We start from the raw sequence: 24206 nt of genomic DNA, 5'->3' as shown, positions 1-24206 counted from the left end.
AAAATCCACAGTAATATGTAAGTTATTTAGAGAGTTAAGACTGGAAATATTTGCACTCTCAAAGAAGCTTGTTAGAGAGAGGAAACGGTAGCAGAAGAGTAGGATGCGGAGATCACCTTCCTCCCCACAGATACATCAGAAATACATCTACACGTGGAACTGCTCCTATAGAACACCCACTGAACGCTGGCAGAAGACCTCAGACCTCCCAAAAGGCAAGATACTCCCCACGTACCTGGGTAGGGCAAAAGAAAAAAGAAATAACAGGGACAAAAGAATAGGGAAGGGACCTGCACCAGTGGGAGGGAGCTGTGAAGGAGGAGAGGTTTCCACACACTGGGAAGCCCCTTCGCAGGCGGAGACTGTGGGTGGCGGAGGGGGAAACCTTCGGAGCCACGGAGGAGAGCGCAGCCACAGGGGTGCGGAGGGCAAAGCGGAGAGATTCCCGCACAGAGGATCTGTGCCGACCAGCACTCACCAGCCCGAGAGGCTTGTCTGCTCACCCGCCGGGGTGGGCGGGGCTGGGAGCTGAGGCTCGGGCTTCAGAGGTCGGATCGCAGGGAGAGGACTGGGGTTGGCGGTGTGAACACAGCCTGAAGGGGTTAGTGCACCATGGCTAGCCGGGAGGGAGTCCGGGAAAAGGTCTGGAGCTGCCGAACAGGCAAAAGACTTTTTCTTGCCTCTTTGTTTCCTGGTGCGTGAGGAGAGAGGATTAGGAGCGCCGCTTTAAGGAGCTCCACAGACGGGCGCGAGCCGCGGCTATCAGCGCGGACCCCAGAGACGGGCATGGGACGCTAAGGCTGCTGCTGCAGCCACCAAGAAGCCTGTGTGCAAGCACAGGTCACTCTCCACTCCTCCCCTCCCGGGAGCCTGTGCAGCCCGCCACTGCCAGCCCGCCCAATCATTGTCTAAAGATTGAAATAAACTCTTGTGTAAATGTTCAGTCCTTTGCCTCCTACAGAAGGGCCTGAGCGGAAAAAGTAAGTGTAGATCCCTAGAAAGGGGATTCCCATTGGTACTTGAGTTTTTTCCTAGAATCCATGGCACTTGGGCTTAGGGTTTTACGTCAGAGGCAGGGCTGTTCGAGAATGGAGTGGAGGAGGCTCCACCATCCACCTGAGTGGGTGATGGTTGAGGAGAGGCCAGATCATCTGCACCACCACCAAGTCTATCTCACTGTATGAATGCAGCCCTTTACGCACAGGAGAGCAGGGTCTGTAGCAGTGTTGCCTCAGCTTGTCCATTTGAAATCTGTGAGTAACATGAGATTTGTGCCACGTCCTTGGTTTGCATTTCCCATCGAGTATTTTAGGAACTTCCAGAACAGATCTGAGCAGTAAAAATGTGCCATGCCAGGGTACACCTACAAAAGAGACATTCAACAGTACCCCAGTGTTGTGCCTGCCCTTAATCACTAAGATAATGATCTAAGAATGACAGATGCATTTTTAGTTTTAAACACATAACCTAGAAATCAGTTATTCAGATAGGCATTTTAAATTCATCTGTTTTGGTTGGATTTAGGGTCATTATCATTCCTTATGAAAAGGAAGGGAACCCAGAAGCTTGCTATCCACAAGGCTATGACAGATGCATTCCAGAAACTGCTGATTGTGGTTTTAGGTAAGACCTTTTTGATTGTCCTTGACGTGATTCAGTTTCAGTGAGCAAATAAACTTATTTGAAAAGTTGATTGGATGAAAATAATGGTTATCTAAAACATTACATATCCTTTCATTCACCAGATGCTTTCACAGCAGCAGTCTTAAATTTGTTCTTTGTGGCATTTATGAGAAAAACGACAGCAACTATTATTGTCCCCGGTGTTTAGATGTAGAATGACTTGCCTCAGTTCATACAGAAAGTGTTTGATCCAGTTCTTCCTCAATTGCTTGCTTATCATACAGAATAGTGTAGTGATTATAAGCCTTGGACACCTGTGTTTGAGTCCTAACTTTGTCTCTTAGAATTTTTTGTTGTTGTTGTTGCAATTTTAGATTTTCCTAGCCGGAGACATTTGAAGGTATTTAATGTCTCTAAGCTGCAATTTCTTTATCTGCAAATAGGGTTAGTAATTCAGCTTATCACCTAATGGGGGATATTGTAAGAGTAAATGAGATGATGATCAAAAGCTTAGGGGCTTCCCTGGTGGCGCAGTGGTTGAGAATCCAGCTGCCGATGCAGGGGACACGGGTTCGAGCCCTGGTCTGGGAAGATCCCACATGCCACGGAGCAACTAGGCCCGTGAGCCACAACTACTGAGCCTGCGCGTCTGGAGCCCGTGCTCCGCAACAAGAGAGGCCGCGATAGTGAGAGGCCCGCGCACCGCGATGAAGAGTGGCCCCCGCTCGCCACAACTAGAGAAAGCCCTCGCACAGAAACGAAGACCCAACACACCCAAAAATCAATCAATTAATAAATAAATTAAAAAAAAAAAAAAAGCTTAGAACTATGCCTGAAACATAGTAAGGAGACAAAATATATTGACTATTATTATTATCATTGTTGTTTTCTTGTTGAAGAGTTTATTAGATTATGTTTTTGGAATCCATTTAATTTCAGTTTTCATTTCTGATATATTGGGTGAATATGATTCTTATATAATAATCGGCTACGTTTTTGTGAGCCTTGAAAGTGGTCATGCTACTGAATAGCATTGACTGTGTTCCCTATCGAGTTAGTTATACAGCGGTGAGAATGTGACAGGCTGTGCCCAAAGGAAACTTTATGATTAGTAGATTCCCGGAACAGAATTGCTCCGCTGCTTCACAGCCCTGCAGGCTTAGAGACTGAGAAATCCTAGCTAAGTTGTCAGAGACCTTATTTGCTTGTAAGAGTTGACCCTGGATTGGTCTTGGCCTTCCAGCCTGAGCAGTCCTTCCAGTGAAGTTTGACTTCCCTGGTCATCAGGCAGAATCTCCATCAGCTGTCAACTCTGGGTAACAACCTCTAAGAACCAAACTAAATGTCTGGGTTGTTTGTCCCTAATATGCAAAGGTATTCCTATATGTACTCAAAACTCCTTAGACCAAAAAGCCTGGTGGCTCTAGCTTGCCTTGAGGAAAGCTGTATTGTCCAAAAGGTACATGGGCCAGTTTCTGCCAGTAGAGTGTTCAAATGCCCTCTCTCTCTGTCTCTGTCTCCAAAGCTTTGTTCATCGTATCTGGTAGAATTTTGGTCCCAAGGAGTAGGCACTTGCCTTGCTTCTAATATGAAGTATCTATTGTAGTCCAGTGGTACCTATCCCAGGTTTGAATTCACTTTGACCCCCACCTAATGCCTTCCTATTTAATTGTATTGTGATTGAACATTTTTGTTTCCACAGCTTTTAATTCCTATGTCATTATTCCTTAGTTCTTATTTCTAAGATCATAAAGGTTTTTGAACCAAAGTTGACACTTCTTATATATTTTTTCACAAATAATTATGATAAAAACTGAAGTGTCAGATGAGGGCACTTCTAGGAAAATGCTCTTATTTTCTGCTTTTAGAAATCAAAAGAATGTCTGAGTATTGGGTGCTACCATTGTATACAGGAAGTTTTAGAACAAGAAAACTTCTGAATTGATCCTTGTTAACTTTATTTCAGAAAGTGGAAAAAAAAAAAAAAAGAAAGTGGTAAAATAGCTGTGGCATATAGACCCTGTGAAGAGGTCACAGATGCTAGAACCGAAGAGGAACAACAGGATTTAATTCAAGTATGTGGAGATAAAAACTCAAGGGGCTACACAGCCAGTGTAGCCATAATTCAAAACAACCAGCAGGATTTGGAAGACTTTGGCATGTCTACTCAGCTCTGTCAACCTTCGGAAAATGTGAAACTCTGAAACTGCTTTTGAGGCAGGGAATTTCTAGGACTTCTCCAAGTCCCGAGCCTTGTCTCTGGCCCCTTATTTGAAGTTTGGAGAGCAGGATTGAGGGCCATCAGTGTACGTCTACAGTTGTGGACACAGGAGAAGACACAGGCCTTTTAGAACTCCCCTCAAATAGAACTGCAGGGATTTGGGAACAAAGTAACTATGGCCTTAAGTGTGATTATGCTACAGTGTTTAAAAACTATTCATGCCTTTCAAGTAAGGTATATTACCCAGATCTCAGCATCTCATATATATCTGGTGTTAAATATTTTGCGGAAGAACCTTTCTGTAAATCAATTATATGGATGCCTCGAATTAGGGATTAAGTTGTCAACGTAATTTCTAAAAGAAAACATTAATGTACTGCATATAGGATTTTTGTTAAAAAGGAGCAAAAAATGTGTTTCATGTCATTGAGAGCTTAATTTGGGGCTAGATTTCTGATTATTTAACTCACCCCAATGTTGCAAAGTTTGTTTTGAAGGGAAGAAAGTAGAGAAAGAAAAGGTGGTTTTGTTCTGAAAAATGTAAAAATTTTGAAAGTTTTTCCTGTACAAAATAATTAATTTAATTCAATTTAATTCAGTCAAGGAAACTTCAAACGTTTCCGTGTTTGGGCTTTAAGAAGTCTAGCTTCCTGTGAAATGTGAGAGGAAAGGATTCCTTATTGATACTAAAGATTTCGGAAAGCTGATTATAACAACAGATCCATTCCTAAATGAGGCCAATCTTGGAATCAGTTCCATTTAGAAACCATTGTGTGCTAGGCACTGGAAATAAGATGAAGCTCCTTCTCTCTTGGAGTTTAGGTGTTAAAGGTGTACCAGACAATTAAAAAGGACTAAAATTAAATAGATTATGAAAAGGACTGTGAAGAAAGTAAACTGGATGCTAGTTACAGTATTTCAAGAAAATTACTTACCATGCTGACTTTAACATTCTAAGTGTCTTCTCCATGTGTGCACACAGGGTAGACCTCTGAAAAGCGACACTGTAGTTTTTTCTAGATTAACGGCTCTGTTGAGACAAGGTGGGATGGGGGAAGTTTTCCCATGCTAATGTAAAGGGCCATACACTTGGTTTTAGACTCTCTTTCCCAGAATGAATTGCTCACCTGCCCCAAAGCCCTCCTACAGAAGTTCTGGAGTCATCACTGATTCAGTGGTAACCCCTAATAATAGAGTGGTGAATTAATAATGAGACGTGAATACTGAGAGTTTGGAGGAAATGGCAACATTTTAGAATAACTGTAAGGTGTGTTCCCTTCCCGCCACCCTAACTGGTGCTCATTTTGCAGGTCAGCTACTTTTCTTGTCAGCCGTGTGGCCAAAGGGAGGAAGAATGCCTCTCAGACTTGAGCTTTGAGGAGGAAGTGTTCAGATTGCCAGAACTGGACTAGCACTTTTGAATTTCCCAGAATGCCAGGTCTTGTGGTTTCCTTGGGAAGCTCTGCATCCTTCCCAACCCCCCGCCACCCCTGGGCCGCTGGAGTTTGGGGCCACTCGGGTCTCCAGCTCAAATCCCGCCTCATTGTTTGGGGCCAGGGAGGGCAGGGAGGGCTTGGGAAGAGGGCCCAGCAGGAGGTAATTGTCGCCTTTGCAAGGGGAAGGATGGCTTGCGCCCTGGGGACTCTGGGAAAAAGGCCCACTCTGGTGGCGCGCATTGGATCTCCGCACGAACCTAATAACGGTGGCGGAACTAAACACGTCATAAATAACGGGTGGGACGTTAGGTGGGGGAGGGGCGCGCGGTTGCTAACGTGAGCCCTGGCGTCGGCGCTGGCACAGCGGTTCAGCTCGGACGCAGGATGTAGCTCCGGCTCCTCAGTGGCCTGGGTCACTGCGCCTGGGAGCCGCCGCGTGTTATGTCCCGGCTGCGCCTTTGGTTGCCACGGCTCTTCCTCACGTGGCAACAACTGTGGCTTCTAGTCCAGGCATTTCAGCCTCCGGAGTGGGCCCTGGGCCCCGTCCAGGTGACCCCCAACCCCCCCGCGGCTGACCGAGGCTTGGTCTTCACACGCCTCAGACCCCCTCCCAAATTGCCCCATGCCCTTACACCCTGGCAGAAGCCGGGGGCTTTAATTAGTTGACGTCCTCGTCTCCAGTCCAGATGTTGGCCCCGCCTCATCAGGAGTTGACTGAGACTGAGGTTCCATACGCGGACACGGATTCGGTTGGGGAGCTGCCTACAGGGCCAGATCAGTTTGCTGTTCCACATCAGGATCTGAATAACAAGCAAACCCAACATCAAAAGCTCCCAGAGGAAGTTCCAGTGCTGGATTGGAATCAGAATCAGGCCTTGGTTCTGCCTTCTCGACACAAAAGTAAGACTAAAAACATAGGTCTAGATCAGGCTGAAGGTCACCAATCATTTGAAATACTTGTTCCACCTCTAGGTAGTAAGAGCTCAAAACCAGTGAAGTTTATTGTTTCACCCCCAAACCTGAAGAAAGATCTAGTTCAGCATCAACGGCTTGCCAAAGTTGTTGTTGGAGCTATAGGCCAATTTGAAAAAAAAACTCAGGGTCTAGAACAACAGTTAGCAGGGTGATTATTCAGATCCCAGTATGGATGCCTTTTATCATGAGGACAGCCTACCTACAGATTTTCTGGGGAGCCCAGATGAACCTCCAGAGCCCCCTGTGGAAGCTGAAATTTCTCCATCCCAGCAGGAGGCCCAAACTGGTCATTCTAGAGCTCACTGAGGAGGCTGAATCTTTACCCCAGCAAGAGGCCCCTGCTCAGCATCCACAGACCCCTGAGGAGGTTGAATCTTTTTCAGCCCAGGCAGAGGCCCGGGCTCAGCATCCAGAGCCCACTGAAGAGGTAGAACCACCTCCACTTCAGCAGGAGGCTCCATCTCAGCCTTCAGAGGCCCCTGAGGAACTAGAAACTTCAAGTCCTCAGGAGGCCCTAGCCCAGCCTTTGGAGACACTTAAGGAGGTTGTAGTTCGACCAGTAGCACATCATGGGGTAAATGAAACTCAGCAGTCAAACTTGTACAATGTCACTGTTAAACCTCTGGATCTGGCACTGACCATAACTCCACAGGTCACCAAAGAGGTTGAACCTTCTCCAGTCCAGCAGGAGACCCCATCTCAGCCTCCAGAGAGCCCTGAGGAGGTTGAACCTCCGCCAGTCCAGCAGCGGGCCCCATCTCAGCCTCCAGAGCTCCCTGAGGAGGTTGAACCTTCTCTACTCCATCAAGAGGCCCCAACTCAGACTCCAGGGTTCCCTACTGAGTATGTACTCCAAATTCCAGTGAGTGATGAGGTAGCATCTCTACCTGGCGTTCAGCGTCACGCTCATTCAAACTTGCCCGGTGTTACACTTCAACCTCTGGATTTGGAACTTAGCATCACTCCAGAGCCCACTACGGAAGCTGAACTTCCTACAGCTCAGCAGGAGGCCCTGGCTCCACCTCTTGAGCATCCTGAGGAGACAGAATCTTCTCCAACCCAACAAGAGACCTCAGCTAAGCCTCCAGAGCCTCCTGGAGAGGTTGAGCCTTCACGTGAGCGGGAGCAACCAGCTCCACCTTCTGAGGCTCCTGGGGACGTTGAACCTTCTGCAACCCAGCAGGAGACCACAGGTCAGCGTCCAGAGCCTCCTGTGGAAGCTGAGCCTTCTCCAAGTGAACAGGAACAACCGACTCAGCCTTCTGAGCCTACAGAGCCTCCTGAGGAGGTGAAGCCAGCAACCCAGCAGGAGACCCCAGCTCAGCTTTCAGAGTCTTTTGGAGAAGCTGGAAGTTCTGCAACCCAGGAGGAGGCCTCAGCTCAGTCTCCAGAGCCCCCTAGTGAGGCAGAATGGTGTCCAACCCAGCAGGAGATCCCAGCTCTGTCTCCAGCGGAGACAGAACCTTCTGCAACCCTGCAGGAGCTACCAGCTCAGCCTCCAGAGCCTTCTTGAGGGCAGGTGGAACCTTCTGCAACTCAACAGGAACAGCCAGCTCAACCTCCAGAGCATCATGAAATGACAGTTTCACCTCCAAGTCACCGTCATGCTCAGCATTCAAACTTATCCAGTGTCGCTGTCAAACCTGCAGATGTGGAGCTTACCATAACAAAAGAACCCACGCCAGAAAGGTGGGACCTTCTCCAAATCAGCACAAGCCTTCAGCTCAGCCCTCAGTGACCCTTACTAATGCAGAATTTTCTACAACCCAGCATGAGGCCCCCATGCTGCCTTCACAGCCACCTGAGGAGGTTGAACCTTTGCCAGTTCAACAGGAGGCTTCAGCCCAATCTCCAGAAGCTGGTGCACATAATAAACCTTCAGTACAAGAGGAGACCCCAGCTCAGTATCCAGAGCATCCTGGAGAAGAAGTTACACCTGCCACAACCCAGCAGGAGACTCCAGATCAGCCTCCACAGTCTCCTGGTGAGGTTGAATCCTCTCCAACTCAGTCTCCAGAGCTCTCTAATGTGACTGTAGTTTTCTCTCCAGAGCATCATGTGACAACAGTTTCTCCTGTAGGTCAGGATCAAGCTCAGCTTCTGCAGCGGCCCGATGTCACTCTTAAACCTGTGGATCTTGCACTTATCGTAACTCCAGCGTTCACTAATAAGGTTGAAACCTCTCCACCCCAACAAGAAAACTCGGCTCAGTCTACAGTGTCCCCTGAGCACTTGGAACCTTTGTCAGTCCAGCAAGAGGTTTCAGATCAGCATCCAACCCCCACTGAAAATGTTGAACATTTTCCAGTTCAGCAGGGAGCCCCAACTCAACCAACATACCCTGAGGTGACATTTCCAAATCCAGAGCAAGTTCAGGCTCAGCATCCAACCTTGACTGAGGTCACAATTCAACCTTTGGACCTTGAACAGACCATAAGGCCCGAACCCACTAAGGAGGATGAACCTTCTCCAACCATGCAGGAGACCTTAACCCAGCCTCCAGAACCACCTAAGGAGGTTTTTGTAGCTCAGCCTCCAGTATACCAGAACCCAATAGATCCAGCACCAGATCAGGATCACACTGAGCCTCCAACATCACCCAGTGTCAGAGTTCAACCTTTAGACCAGGGGCTTACCACAACTCCAGAACCTACTATGGAGGCGGAACATTCCACACCCCTGCCGGAGACTATAGTTCCTCCAACATACCCCGAGGTGACACTTCCAAATCCAGAGCAAGTTCAGGCTCAGCATCCAACCTTGACTGAGGTCACAGTTCAACCTTTGGACACGGAACTTACGTTAACTCTGGAATCCAATATGGAGGATGAACCTTCTCCAACTATGCAGCAGACCCAAGCTCAGCCTCCAGAGCTCATTAAGGCAGTTGTAGCTCAGTCTCCATTGTATCCCGAGGTGACAGTTCCAGCACCAGATGAGGATCATGCTGAGCATCCAACCTCACGCAGTATCACAGTTAAACCTTTGGACCTGGAGCTTACCACAACTCCAGAACCTACTACAGAGTCTGACCATTCTACAGCCCTGCAGCAGACTACAGCTCCCCCTCCAAAACACCCTCAGGTGACACTTGCACAGCCAAACCTGACTCAAGTCACAGTTCCACCTGTGGACCTGGGAGTTAACATATCTCAGCAACCAAGGCCATCTGAGACAGTCCTTTTTCCTTCGACTCAGTATTCAGTATCCCCTGGTCTTCCTGGTGTAAAATATACCCCAGAAAAAAAGCAGCCAGAACAGAGTGCCACCACAAACATCAGCATATGTGAGCTCTGTACCTGCAAAAATGAGACACTGTCGTGTGTTGGTCTCAGCCCAAAGCAGAAGCTCCACAGAGTGCCTGAGCCAGAGCCTAATGCCTACAACGGCACCTTCACCATCATGTAAGAATCGCCTTTCCTCATTTGTTCTCTGCATCCTGCCTGACATGGCAGCCTTTCTTCAGGTCTTCCTGGGTCCTCCTTATCTCCCCAATCCACATTGACTGACTTTCTGTTTCCACCTTTTGTTTGTCAATGATTCCTTATCTTCATTCTCCTTCTTACTATTTTTCCCTCTCCTCCAGTCTTTTACTTTTAATTGCCCTTATGTTTTCCTTCTCCATTTTTTACCCCATTATTTAATTCCTTAACATCTACGCTTCTCCCATCTTTACTCCATCCTCTTTACAGCAACATGTCCCTCTCCCCATCTCATTGGTGGTAATACAACAAAGTGGTTAAGAGTAGAGATTCCGGAGCCAGACTACCTGGGTTTGAACCCAGGTCTGTCATTTATTAGCTTTATGACTCAATTTCCTCATCTGTAAAATGGGGATTATGGTAGTCATCCTCTCATAGGATGACTCCTATGACTCCTAAATCTCCCCATGACTCCAATCTCATTGGGAGATTTAGATGAGTTAATATAGGTAAAGGTCTTCTATCAGTGCCTAGTATATATTTTAGTGTTAGCTCTTATTATTATTCAATCCCTCAGTTATATCTAGAACTCATCTTTGTCCCCTGGCTTTCTATATGTAGCACCCATTTTGTGCCCAACTCAGGGCTAAGTACTGTGGGAGCCACAGAAGTGTATGGCATTGTCTCCAGAACATGACAATGACAAGTGGGAAGAAAGGGGATATGCCTTAAAAGGGAGGTAATATATAATTAAGTGTTAAGAGAAATACAGATAGGTGCTGTAATTCACCAGAACCTGTAATCACAGGGGTGTGGAGGTCACGGAAGGCTGCATGGATAAGCTAAATCTTTAGCTGGGACTTAAAGATTGGCTGTGATTTGTCAGAAGAATAATAGGCAGTACAGTCTAGGCAAAGGTGTGACTGCAGGGATGATCAGAATTTAATAGATTAGTCTGGCTGTAAAGAATTGGGTTAGGCAACAATGAAAGATAGGATTATGAAAAACCTTGGCTATCGGCAATGGGGGTTTGAAAGTTACGCTGTAAGATGTGGGGAGCCACTGCAAGTTTTCAAGCAAGAGAGACAAATGATTAAAACAAGAGGCTTATTTTAGATTTCATATGTAGAGCGATCTAGAGACGAAAGCTTGATTCAGGGAGACCAAATAGAATGCTTTAGCAAAATCTATGAGTAAAGTGAGAAGGGGTCAAATTAGAGTGGTTGTGATGGAAGTAGAAAGAAAATCCCGAGAGTACTACAGAGGAGAAACTGACAAGATGTGGTAATTGACTAGAGTTGGGGGAATTGTAGTACAGGAAAGAGACAAATCACATGTGTTGATGGGCAGAATGATGGTGGTATAACAGGTGGAAATCCAGCAGTTGAGAAGCAGAGTCAGTTTTGAGGGAGATGAGTTCAGTCTTAGGCATCTTTTATTGGTGAGCATAAAGCAACCAGAAGGCTCTGTTTGAGTGGAAATGTCCCTCAGGCAGATGGGCAGACAGGTATCCGTTATGAGGTATTTCTGACTCGCGTGGAAAATGTGCATATAAACTGAACAGTTACATTGTTGCTGAGGGAAGAGGACAAAGCTAAAGCTAAAGATTCAAAGTCATCCACTGAGTTAGTGGTTCAAACTGAACCTCAGGCATTTGACAGCTTCTCTTAAACATGTCTAATTCATGGATACATTCTCACTGTTTAAAAATAGAAATGTCACAGAAGTATATAGGATAAAATGTGAAAATTCCACCCCACCTTCCCTACCACCAATAAGGTAACTCCTGTTACTGTTTTGATGTGTGTCCTTCCTTCCGAGCTCTTTCCTTTGCATTTTGTTCCCCTAATGAGGTAATAACTTTACTCCTTGCTCAGTAACTTGTACTTTTCCCTATGCAATATGCTTAAGAGATATTTTCGTATTAGTCCCTCTAATTTCTAATTGCCCGTATCCTTCTAACACCTGGACAGATTCTGAGGGCACTGAGCCAAAGCTTTGGTGTTGCCTAGCATAGGATTTCTTTATATTCATTTGCTGATATTGATAAATGTGTGCCATTTTTCTCATTGATTTGTAGGAGTCATTTTAGACACATAAGTGATTTTGGAAAAAAAGTAATTGGCATTATGTATCCAAGAAATTGGACAGATAGGAAGTTCAGGTTCTGAGGAGATGCCTCATTGCTTGTGCCAGTGGCCTCACAGTATGTTTTTATTAATTGTGCACACTGGGAAGCTGCGAAGCTGTGGGAATTAGAAAGCTGGTCTTTTCTGCATTTGAATATTCCCCACACGGTGGCCATGATTCTTTTCCTTATTCTCTACATTCTTTTCCTACCTATTCAAGGATATGAACTGTGTTTCTTCACAGAAATTTCCAAGGAAACTCTATTTCTTACATTGCTGAAAGTATATGGAAGGCATACCGCTGGGCTGAGAAGCTGTGAGTATACTCTCCCCAAATATGAATACAAAAAGTTAACTGCATTGTAAGGTCCTTCTCGGTCCAGAATTTTGAGGTCAATGCCTGTGAGAAAAGGTATTTCCCCTTCCATATCCCAAAGCAGCCTAATGATTGAAATTCTGTGTTTATTTTAAAACTCAAATTTGGCAGGACCTCTTTAAAATCAGTAAGAGCCAATTTAAACTTATTTTCCATTATACAAGTAATACATGATTATATTCTCAATAGATAATAATGAAATAACAGGTATAGCGAAAACCCTCCTTGTGCCCTAATCCCCCACCCACTACTTTGAGTTTAGTATTAATCATTCCAGACTCTTTTCCATACGTTTGAGTACATACATATTTACAGATAGCAAAATAGGTTTGTGTGTTTTTCTTATGTTTTTTTTACATAAGTAACATCCTGCAACTTGATTCCTTCATTTCATGGTCTGTCTTAGATTTCTTTCCTTCCCAGTACATAGAGGGTTACCCCATTCATTTAAGCTCCTGCATAATATTCCATAGTATGAATGTATCACAGTTTAATAATGCCCCTATTGAAGGATGTTTAGATTATGTCCAGTTTTCTTGTTACTTGCATTGCTGCAATGAATATCCTTGTACCTGCATTTTTGTGAGCCTGGTCATTTATTTCTATAGAATAGTTATCTAGAAATGGGATTGTTGGGGTGAAGACTATTTAGATATAAAATTTTAATTGCCCTCAAAGAAGTTGTGCCAGCTTATACTCCAGTCATCCTGCTGTGATGACATTCATTTCCTCACACCCTTCCACCACTGGATATTCTCCCTTTTTTTTTTTTTTTTTTTTTGCTAATCTGCCGGGTGAATAAAAGGGGTCCCATCTGAATTTGAATTTTTCTTATTACTTGTGAACTTAAATATCTTTATATGTTTACTGAACATTTGTATTTCATCTCTGAATTGTCTGTCCTTTGCCCATTTTTCTGTTACTATTTTTTTTATTGATTTGTAGAAAAAGTCAGTTTAGATACATAAGTGATTTTGGAAAAAAACATTCAAAGTAATTTTTCATGACAGTCTGTGGTCATATCCTTAGTTCAACTTGAATAGACAAGTCATAAATGACTTCTGAATTATTAATAAAAGACATAACCGTCAATCTAAAAACAGGTGTTATGACCACCCTTAAAGAGATGCCCCCTTAGTCTGATATCTTATTGGTAAGGAAAAAAATGCTAGAACCAGGCAATTTGTTTTAATTTACAGATTTCCTAAATAGTATATGTAGTTTATATTGCCCGTGATAGTATCTAACTTGGAGATTTTATTTCCCAAACTTGTAAGAAAAATGAAAGTCATTTGGCACAAGAAATAGGTAACTTAATTTCCTCTGGAAGTGGAGGGGGGTGGTAGACTGAGGGACAGAGGTAAGAGAAAAAGTTTGAATTGTGTGCTACATATTTTTGGAATTTTGAGATGTGAATATATATGACATATTTTTTAAAAATAAATTTAAATTAAAAAATTAATTTTTAAAAAGCATGTGTTTGGGAGGCGATACACTATAACATGAGTCTGGTAAGCTTTGAAGATTTCTAAGTCAGCTTGAGGTTTATACCTTATAAGCAGAGATTCCTAACTTGAGGTCAGTGGTTCCCCAAAGCAGAATTTCTTAACCTCCTGCTCCCCCGTGTATACCTCCTGCTCCCCCGTGTATACCTCTTTGGCAAGCTGCAGAAGCTTATGTTCTTGGGATAATGTTTTAAAATGTATAATAAGTCAAACTATATAGAAAAACAAAGGAAACCAACTATATTGAAATCGTTTTCAGAATATTTTTAAAATTAGTGAAATAGTAATAAATATGCTTCTCTTAACACATTAAATAACAAGATATAGTGGTAGGTCTAATAAATATTATAACTCCAGGGTAGTGATGAGAATAAATGATATTTCGAGGTATCTGCAGCATATACGTGATATGAAATGACCTGTGATTTCTACTGGGGACCAAATTAACTATACTGCTGATCTACTGTGGTTTGTTGCCTACATTCATAATGGAAGGAAGTGCTGATTTTAGTTAGAGATTTGTGAAAACCGAGATGTAATTTTATTTCCCATCCAAGTTTGGCACTCTGGATTCAGTCCTCTCTATTCACAGACCTCTGCCCTAAAAGGATGATCCACAAGTCGAAATTGCATGCACACTTTTGCGTGTGTTCAAGAAAGTGCAGTTTTTTAGGGAAAAGAACCATTGCTTTTATGAAATTCTCAAAGGATTCTTGTCTCAAAAGATTGAGTCACAAATGTAGGGGAGAAGAAAGACATTTCTTTTCCTGTACTTATCCTCATGAGTGACGATAAATGGATGATTTGTTTTAAGTAAAAGTATCTGATAGTTGATAACTTGTCACTTTCTGAATTCATTCAATAAATATTTTTTGAGTATCTACTATATGCCAGGAACTGTTTTACATGCTAGGGTTTCAGGCCCAAGAATGAAACAGCCCAAGTATCCCAGTTCTCAGGGGGTTTACAAATATATAAAAATAAGTATATAAGTATAATAAATAGATAGCTATAATTTCAAGCATTGCTAAGTACTTTGGAGAGAAAGAAAGCAGGGGAAGCAGAGTAAATCAGTTCCAGAAAGGCCTCTTGTTTGCATTATATATATAGTTAAATCAATCAAACAAACAAACCCTGAGCCCTCTCAATTTCCTAGAAGTTACAGAGGTGGAGAGAAGGATAATTGTCAATAATACAGAATCAAGAATGAATGTGAAATTCAGAAGATTGCCTTAGACCAGAACCCTGGTCAGAAGTTAGACATGGATCTTTCTTAAATGTTACTTCATGCCTGGTTTTGATATTTTCATGGTGTGAGAAAGTTTTAGATCTGGCTTTAACTCTGATTCCCCATAGTTTAAAATTTTTTTCTTCAGTCAAAATGAATATTTGGAGTTCTACAGATTAATGTATTTTATTTCAGTTATTCAGTTATTGCTTATTTGAAGCTCCTTTTTGGGTAATTTTTTGGTGACTGACTCATTCTCAGTCTAAACTTTACTTCTAGGCTGAATTTACCGTTGTTATTTTTTAAATTTCTACTATCCTGTCATCCAAACAACTTCACAGAAAGAAAGCCCATTAATTTGAAATACATACTGTTTGGTTACCCCCTGTCCTACCATGATATTCAAACTCTAACCTGTCTGATATGGGCATCAGCCAATCAGAGAAGACAGTGCCATAAGGAGTGGAGGATCAGCCCCATCTCTTTGCTGTACTTCCTGAATCCTTGTCAGCGTTCAAAGTTATAATTAGTATATGTGAGTTCCACTTTTGTGTAGCTTTTTTTCATATACCATCATTTCCTGTGACGTTTGTATATCATTTATGGTATATACATACAGTTTTGTTATGCGATATGGGGAGGTAGAGTTTTTTCCTACCTTTGAAGGTATGAAAAGGGTTACCATAAATGTCGTTGGACATATTGATTTGGTTTTTTTCTTTTTGGATCATTTCCATGGAAATATGAAACCACTACTTAGAGGTGAGAAAACAATCAATCTTAGCACCATCTGTTGACCATTCCCCCTAACATGTTATCTGACAATCACTGCGATTCCTTCTAACATGGTGAATTTCAAATTGAGGTCAGGGTCTTTGAAGCATGCTCAGGGCTCCAAGAGTTCTTTGTGGGAATTGAAGTCTTTTGTGTTTTTGTTTTAGTGATCTTTTAAAAATGTGTGTGACTATATTCTGTATAATATGAACCACCTTAATAACTGAGTTGCAGAGTTTCCAGGTAGTAATATTTTAATTCTCATAAGCTATGAGTAAAGAATTAATTTATGAGCTGGAATTAAGCTATGAGATGGAATTAATATAAATATGTGACCAAGAGACACTGTGAGTGAAAAGCAGAAGGTTTTAAATGCAGAACTCAGTGGAAATAGTTTCACAAGGCAACATAGCCTGTGCTCAGATCCCCAAGGCTCCTGAAGGATGTACCACTGTTAATATTACCTGCAAGGAAGGGGATTCTTCCAGGCAAGAGAAACCTACCTTTGACGTCTTATAGAGTTTCTTCTGTACTGGCTCTCTCTACTACTCCCTCACTCCACTCTTGGGATACTGGCTATGTGCCTTCCTGCTTATCAGCTATAAGAAACAGGTGCAAAACACCACCCCCTCCTCCCCGCAGCATGTTCCTAGTCTTTATTGTGAGACCAGCGGAAGCAAAGGGCTTAACATTCCTCTGGCAGACCCAGGCGTCAGGCTTGACTGTGAATCGTTCCTGCTCCCTTCATTCTGCATTCTGGAGAAGTCATTGGCTGGATCTCTCAGTTTCCTAATTTATTCTTTAACTGTCATTTCGGCTTCTCATATACCGAGATTTTTTATTATTGCTAACACTTTTCATTCGTATATTCTTGAGTTGATTAATGGATGCACTATCTGCTTACATCTGTCTGAGGGTAATAACTGTGCTATCCTAAGGTCCTCTTGTGCTTTGTTAACTCTGATTCATTGGCTATAAGCTCTTATGTTTGTTTTTGTTTTCTGTCCTTAATGGAGTTGGCTTTCTCACATTGTTTGGTCCTTCCTGAGTGTAATTCATCTTTGTAGTTGAGATTCTACTGCGTTTGTTTCCCAGCTTTAGGGGAGAAGTGAAATGAGCTGTTGGGGCTTATTACTCCCAATGGGTTCCCCTGAGAATAAGGCAGAGGTGGAAGGTGACTTCTGGAGGCTAGTCAGGGAGTGCATACCTTTCTTCCAGGGTTCTGGGACCTTGCCCCCTTTCTAACACCAATTGCTCCTGCCTAGAGGAAGACACCTTTTGCTGCCTGGATCAAGGAGGAAAGATGTGGGGTTGATGTGTGCTGTAGGCTGCTCCTACCGCACTATTCCAACTGATCACCCTGTAGTAGCTCCAGGACGTTTCTGGTATGGGAGCATTTGTGGAGCTGCTCCCACACCTTGAGCTAAGGTTGTGATTCTTAAGTTATATCTTTTCAATCATTCTTAGGGATTTTGGTGGAAGTTGAAGGGGTGGAGACTTGACATGTTTCAATCGGCCAACTTGAAATAGCACAACTTCTTAGGAAACAATTTTGTATCCCTATTACATCCTAGACAAACTCAGGCAAATATGTATCAGGATACAAATACAAGAATGTTCAAAGCAGTATTGTTTTTAATAAATAAAAACTAGAAAAATCTCAGTATACACCAACAGTTGAATGAATAAAGTGTGGTATAATCATACTTAGAAGTCATACACTTCATCAGAAACATAATGCAAGCCACATAAGTAATCTTAAATTTTCTGGTAGCCACTTAAAAACAAAAGTAAAATGAAACAGATGAAATAAATGTTAATATCTTTTACTTAACCCTTATTTACAAAATATTATCATTTTAACATGTAATCATTATATACATTATTAATAAGATATTCTACTTTTTTTCATACTAAGTATTTAAAAATATCCAAAGTATTATCATATCTACATGTAATCAATATAAAAATTAATGAGAGAATCTACATTTTTTTCCCATACTAACTCTTTGAAATCACAATTTGGTTGCTAAATTTTATTACAAATACTTGATCGGTATTGAGATTTCATAAAATTTACAGTCAAAAATGTAGTATCACATATGCAAATTGTTGCTAACATAAACATTTTCCAATAATTACATTGAGTATCAGTTTTTTAAATTTTAATTTTAAAATAATTGAAATTAATTAAATTAAAAATTCAACTCAGTCACATTAGCCACTTTCAAATACTCAGAAGCCTCATGTAGTTGGACATGCAACACTACATACTACAGGCAAAAATAAAATAATTTTACAAAATAATGTTGAATGAAAGAAGCAATGTGGAAAATAATACATATAATATGATTCCACTTATATAAAGTTCAAGAAGAAGCAAGACTAAACTGTGTTGTTTATGGCTGATAGAGAAAAGGCAAAACTACATTTAAAAAGCAAGGAAATTATTATTAAAGTCAGGATAGTGGTTCCCTCTAGGAAGTCAGAGAGAGGGTTGTGATTGGAAAAGGGCACACGGGGTCTTCTGGGATGCTGGCAGGATTCTTTCCTGACATGAATGGTATTACGTGGGGGTCTGTTTTGTAATTATTAAACAGTTGAACAGTTGTTCAATTGAATTATTGAACAGTTATGTATATTTTATGCACATTTTAGTTTTCAAAAAATTTTTAATGGGGGAAAAAATCAGATGGCTTCATTTGCCCTGATACAGTTCTGTGTGGGACTTCCCAATAAGGTTTGGGGAAAGAGAGGAGGGAAGGGCAGCTCTGCAACGTTGGTGCCACCCAGAGCTGGGTTCTAACAGAGACTTCGTGATCTAGAGAGTAGGCATTAACTATATGATTTGGTGGGAAGAGTGTGTGGGGCATGGGTGTGTGTGTGTGTGTGTGTGTGTGTGCGCGTGCACGTGCACATGCGTGATGGAGAGAGATGGACACAAAGGAGGACGTGAAAAGAAGGTTTAAATGAAAACAGAGCAGAAATCACCATCCCTAAATTAAATAAGAATTAGGTTGTTTAGGTGGCACCATTACCCAGCTTTCCTCCACATATAGGAGTTAGTCCTATGTAGTATATAGTTGTAGTTATTTTGCAGTTTGATCCAGAAATAACCTTTTCATTTTTCAGAATTCTCAGTGAAAATTATTTGACTGAATTACATAAGGACTCCTTTGAAGGCTTGCTATCCCGCCGATATTTGTAAGTTAATCATATTTATTTATGAGTTCTTATCTCTAAAGTAGATTATCTATAAAGTAATTAAGGGGTTCAAGTTAGATAATCTCTTCAGTTTCTTCTAGCAATAAAATTCTACAATTCTTTAAGTCTGTGTAGGGCCCCAGCCCATCACTCGCACTAAATATCTCCTATTCATTTTTAATTTTTTCATTATATAGACAAGGTATAGATAGAAAAATACACTTTAGTTGTAGAGGAAAAGTGGTAATGAGGTCTGAGCAATTATAGACTCCCATATGAACCTTGTTATATAAGTGTTCATATACTCTCCATCTGTATTTATATTTTGTTTATGACCTATGGATCAAATCTGGCCCACAGTCCGTTTTTATACAGCCCATAAGTTAAAAGTGATTTTTAAAGGGCTGTAAATGAGAAAAAAAAGAAACAAAGAAAAATATGTGACAGAGACTGTATGTGGCCTGCAAAGCCTAAAATATTGACTTATCTGGCCTTTACAGAAAAGGTTTGAAAAAGTTGGTTTAGTGAAATGAGAGGAATTAAAGTTAACCTCAAATTGTCCCCTACAGGACAAGAAAATATAGAACACTTACATTAATATGAATGCCATTAACTCATAACTTTGATAATTTAATCTAAATTAAATTAACATTTAAATATTAAATATTTAAGTAGATGAAGTATGTAAACAGTATTGTCAAGGGACTTCCCTGGTGGTCTAGTGGTTAAGACTTTGCCTTCCAATGCAGGGGGTGTGAGTTCGATCCCTGGTCAGGGAGCTAAGATCCCACATGCCTCATGGCCAAAAAACCAAAACATAAAAAAAAAGAAGCAATATTGTAACAAATTCAATAAAGACTTTAAAAATGGTCCACATCCAAAAAAAATATCTTAAAAATAAAATCAGTATTGTCAAGAACACATTAAGTTACCAAAAGAACAAACTGTTGTTAAGGATTTCGATGCAGGAATTGTGATACCAATATTAAGAATGTTTAAGATGATGGTTAAGTGGTATATTTAGAAATGTTTACACTAAATAAGCATATCAGAAATGCCCCTAACAAAAATCTCTCCAGCCTTTTTTTTTCTGTTTTTTGTTTGTTTGTTTGTTTTGTTTTTTGGGCCACGCCACACGACTTGCGGGATCTTAGTTCCCTGACCAGGGATTGAACCCAGGTCCCCAGCAGTGGAAGCGCCGAGTCCTAACCCCTGGGCCGCCAGGGAATTCCCTCTCCAGCTTCTTTATCAAAGAGGAAATGCTTGCCTAGTATTTCTTCTTATTTAGGGATAAGGAGATAACTGTGTTTTTTGCTATAAAAGCTCAGTTTTTGTCCTTTGTCCATGGCATCCAAAGCTGTGTATGTCATTAATCCTTATTAAGCCAATTAATGATCCTCTTTAGCAAATAGATTCTTCTTGCAAATATAAAAGGCTTAAGGGAAGTGGGTATAAAGAGCCTCACATGACCCTAAAAATAGTTCTTTTAATTATCAAACCTTCCAAGCCTTAAGGGGCAATCACCTTTATATTAGTCTCTTCTCTGCCATCTGGGCTCCAAACCTTACAAACACAGTTTGGAGAAAAACAAATCAGATAACTGCACAGTGGAATAGGCCCTTCATTACTTCTACTATGAAATACTTTATAATCTGATTATTTCATGTTAGCATAAGTATTCTCATTCTTTAAAAAAAAAATGCCAATCAATAAAATAGCGAAAACAGAATATGCTAATCAGCACTATGCCTAGTGTTGTAAACACGAAGATGGGTAAGACAGGACTCCTTTTAGCAACTCATGATCTCACAGGGAAAATAAACATATAAGCTCAAACCATAATGACAAAGTGCTGTGGAGGCACCATGAAGTAATAAAACTACATTTCTTTTAAAACAGTCATTTCCTCCTTCTATCCACTCCCCAGCTATTTGTTGATTTTATAAATATTTGAGTTTGCTTTATGTCCACGCGTTGGCTTTAAACATGATAGACGATGCACATAAGCAGGATCTAGTCCATACTTTGAAGGAGTTTATGCTCAGAGGAAATGGGTTGCAAAAATAGCTATATTTAAAGAAAGAAATGAATATGGGCAAAGAGAGCTATAAGTTGGTATTGGAGCACAAAAGAGGGAAAAAAGACTTCAAATTGGATCAGGGAAGATGTTACTAGAGCAATGCTGTTTAAACGGGACCTCGAAGGGCCATTGGGTATCAATGACAGACACCTTGGGAAGAATAAGCTTGCAAAAGGAAAGTGGGAGAAAGGCAAAACACAGGAAAAATACTCTGAGTACCTGTAGAGTACAAGTGGGAAGAGTAGGAGATTAGAGCCAGATCATCTAGGGCTTTGGAGGCCAAGCCAAGGATAACATGTCAAGCTACCATGTTACCACAGCAGTGCTTTAGGACAAGCTTTAGCCTGCAACAGAACCAACCACTTGGAGGGCTTGTGAAAACACAAGCTCCACCCCCATAGTTACTGATTCAAGAGGTCCAGAGTAGGGCTGAGTATTTGTATCTTCAATAAGTTCACAAGTGATGCTGGTATTTGAGAACCACTCCCGGAGAGTTAATCTGGTGATCACGTGGAGGATGGCTTAGAAAGGGAGAGGGTAGAGATGCAAACACCAGTCAGAAGACAGTTAAACCCATCCCGGTGAAATGAGAGACTAAGCTGGAATCAATGGAAATAAGATAGTCAGCTATAGTCAAGAGTAGGTATTTTCGAATAAAAGTCAATATGATAGAAAGTGTAATACTGAATTAAAGTTACATATTAATGAGAGAAGTAACTTCCTTTCAAGTTGTGTGAAAGGGTATCTTTTATTTCTTCTGGTAATGAATTGACCTAGAAAATCAGAACTCTACTGGGAAGTGTGTAAATATAAGAATATTCCTTTTAATATTAGAAATTATAATGATATATAGAGATAAAAACTTTGAGCTCATAATCTAGAATTTGATGAGACCACGAAAGGTGGAATCTAATCAATGCTTCTGCTCTCAGGAAAGATTACCTCCAAAATCTATCAAGATCTATTGTTGTATATTTAATTTATGAAGATCCTGAAGGTGAGACTCTTAAGAGAGGTGAAGGCAGGGTTAGGGGCTCTGGAAGGTTCAAATAATAATTCCTAAGGTTTGGAGTTTAGACCAAAGCTTCTTATTTATTATTATCATTCTAAAGTCTACTAGTTATTCCTACTAATTAGATATCTAATAGCTAATTGAGGTAATATTTTCCTTTTACTTTTCCTAGAGATTTATCCTGCAATAAAATACAGTCTATCGAAAGATGTACATTTGAACCACTACCTTTTTTGCAGGTTATGTAAGTTACAAGTATAACTTCATTATATTTGGAATTTTTGTAAAGCTTAATTTTTTATAAAATTAATTTGTTACTCATTTTGAAATATGATTAAAATTACTACTAAAATTTTGTAGCAAATCCTTTTTGTCTCTAGCAAAGATTAGTGTGAGAATTATTACACAGATCAGAGTGAATCATTATAGAGCAGTGGTTCTCAACCAGGGTGATTTTGCACACAGGTGACATTTGGTAGTGTCTGGAGACATTTTTGCTTGTCAGAACTGTATATGCTACTGGCATCTAGTGGACAGAGGCCAGAGATGCTACTAAACGTCCAACAGTGTACAGGAGAGCCTCCCACAGCAAAGAATTATCCAGCCCAAAATGTCAATAGTGCTGCCTTTCTAGAGAAATAAAGATCACTTAACACAAGTATTTAATGAGCATTTACTATTTTGTATCTAATGCACCACATATATAATCATGAAAGTATAAATCATAATGTCTTCCACAGTGAGATTTCTTTAGTGTATGGAGGGAGTAGTGTTGTTATGTTTCATCATATATAAATTAGAATTATTGCCAAAGGATAAATGTTCTGAAAGAATATATATTTTTCTTCTTCTTTTGCTTGTGTCTTTTTTTGTAGAAGTCTTGGTTGCAATTTACTCACAGAACTGAGCTTTGGAACGTTTCAGGCCTGGCATGGAATGCAGTTTTTACACAAGTTGTAAGTGAAATAGAAGATGAATACATGTAAAAAACTGTGTGTAAAAGCATCATGCAGTTCTTGGTTAGCTGGGTGTAAGTAAGCCCAGTATGAATTCTGGAAAGTATGTCTTGAGAGCCATTTATTTTTTTTCAAATGAGGAAAGTAAGGTACAAAGAGGCCAAGAGACTTGTTTAACTCATATATATGAAACGCTCTGCTTTCCATAGTACTGATCTTTGGCACGGGCAATAAAAGGCACCAAGCAAAAACACTCAAATTAGCATTGTCATGGAATCCCACTGATGCCTCTCCAATATGCGAATGGTCCATGAAGTTCCACTTTTGAATTTCACTTTGATTCCTGCTCATGTGCAAAGTTCCTAACTGCTTAAAATGTATGCAACACAGAGCTGCAAAGAACTAAGTTTAGCACCGAATTCTTCAGGGAGCAAAAGGTGTGGGTGCTTCCCCAACCATTATTAGCTCTTTTAAATGGTAAAGCAGAAAGAATTCCTGAACACCCACCACAGGGCTCTCCCCAGCCACCCAGAACATTATTTTTCAAAAAGCATATATCTCTGAAGTGAATTATCTGTGGCCAATAGGAAGCTTTGAGGTATGGAAAAAGACGTTGTTTGTGTTCAGCTGTAGTGTGAGAAATACAAAGAAAATACATTGCTGTAGCCTAATTCAATATACTTTCTTTGCTGACTACTCTTCAATAAGAAGTGTGGGTTTTACACCCCTTCAGCTCAAAAACACCTGGCGTTGATCCTTAGTTGGTCTCTGGAATGTTCTCACTGGAATGAAAGCTGGGTAGACTGCAGGCAGTGCAGCATCGGAGAGAACATAGCTGCCATTCAAAAGGGCTGCCAGAGAAAAGGTGTCCATAGGGAAATATCATTTCTCAAAATATGGTCTGTGGACCTCTACACTCAAACATCTCTGGGATGCTTCTTTATAAGGCTGATCCTGGGACTTCCCTGATGGTCCAGTGGTAAAGAATCCGCCTTCCAGACTTCCCTGGTGGCCACAGTAGTTAAGAATCCGCCTGCCCACGCAGGGGACATGGGTTCAAGCCCTGGTCCGGGAAGATCCCACATGCCGCGGAGCAACTAAGGCTGTGTGCCACAACTACTGAGCCTGTGCTCTAGAGTCTGCGAGCCACAGCTACTGAGCCCTCGTGCTGCAACTACTGAAACCCGCATGACTAGAGCCCGTGCTCCACAACAAGAGAAGCCACCGCAATGAGAAGCCCGTGCACCACAATGAAGAGTAGCTCC

The 24206-nt window shown here is 41.3% G+C and overlaps 1 protein-coding gene across 1 annotated transcript in view; it reads left to right on the top strand.

The window, feature by feature from the left end:
- The window catches only part of LOC118886551 (leucine-rich repeat-containing protein 37A-like), a 94467-nt gene extending 70557 nt beyond the window's left edge, over nt 1-23910 (top strand). Inside the window, exons 9-12 of the mRNA XM_036836481.1 lie at nt 12051-12122; nt 18822-18893; nt 22158-22229; nt 22861-23910. Coding sequence (XP_036692376.1) covers nt 12051-12122; nt 18822-18893; nt 22158-22229; nt 22861-22945 — 301 coding nt within the window. The 3' untranslated portion in view covers nt 22946-23910. The remainder of the gene's footprint in view (nt 1-12050; nt 12123-18821; nt 18894-22157; nt 22230-22860) is intronic.
- The last annotated feature ends 296 nt before the right edge of the window (nt 23911-24206 follow it).

This window comes from Balaenoptera musculus, chromosome 20 (assembly GCF_009873245.2).
Source record: "Balaenoptera musculus isolate JJ_BM4_2016_0621 chromosome 20, mBalMus1.pri.v3, whole genome shotgun sequence".
NCBI lineage: Eukaryota > Metazoa > Chordata > Mammalia > Artiodactyla > Balaenopteridae > Balaenoptera > Balaenoptera musculus.
This window is presented reverse-complemented; position numbering and strand designations above follow the sequence as displayed.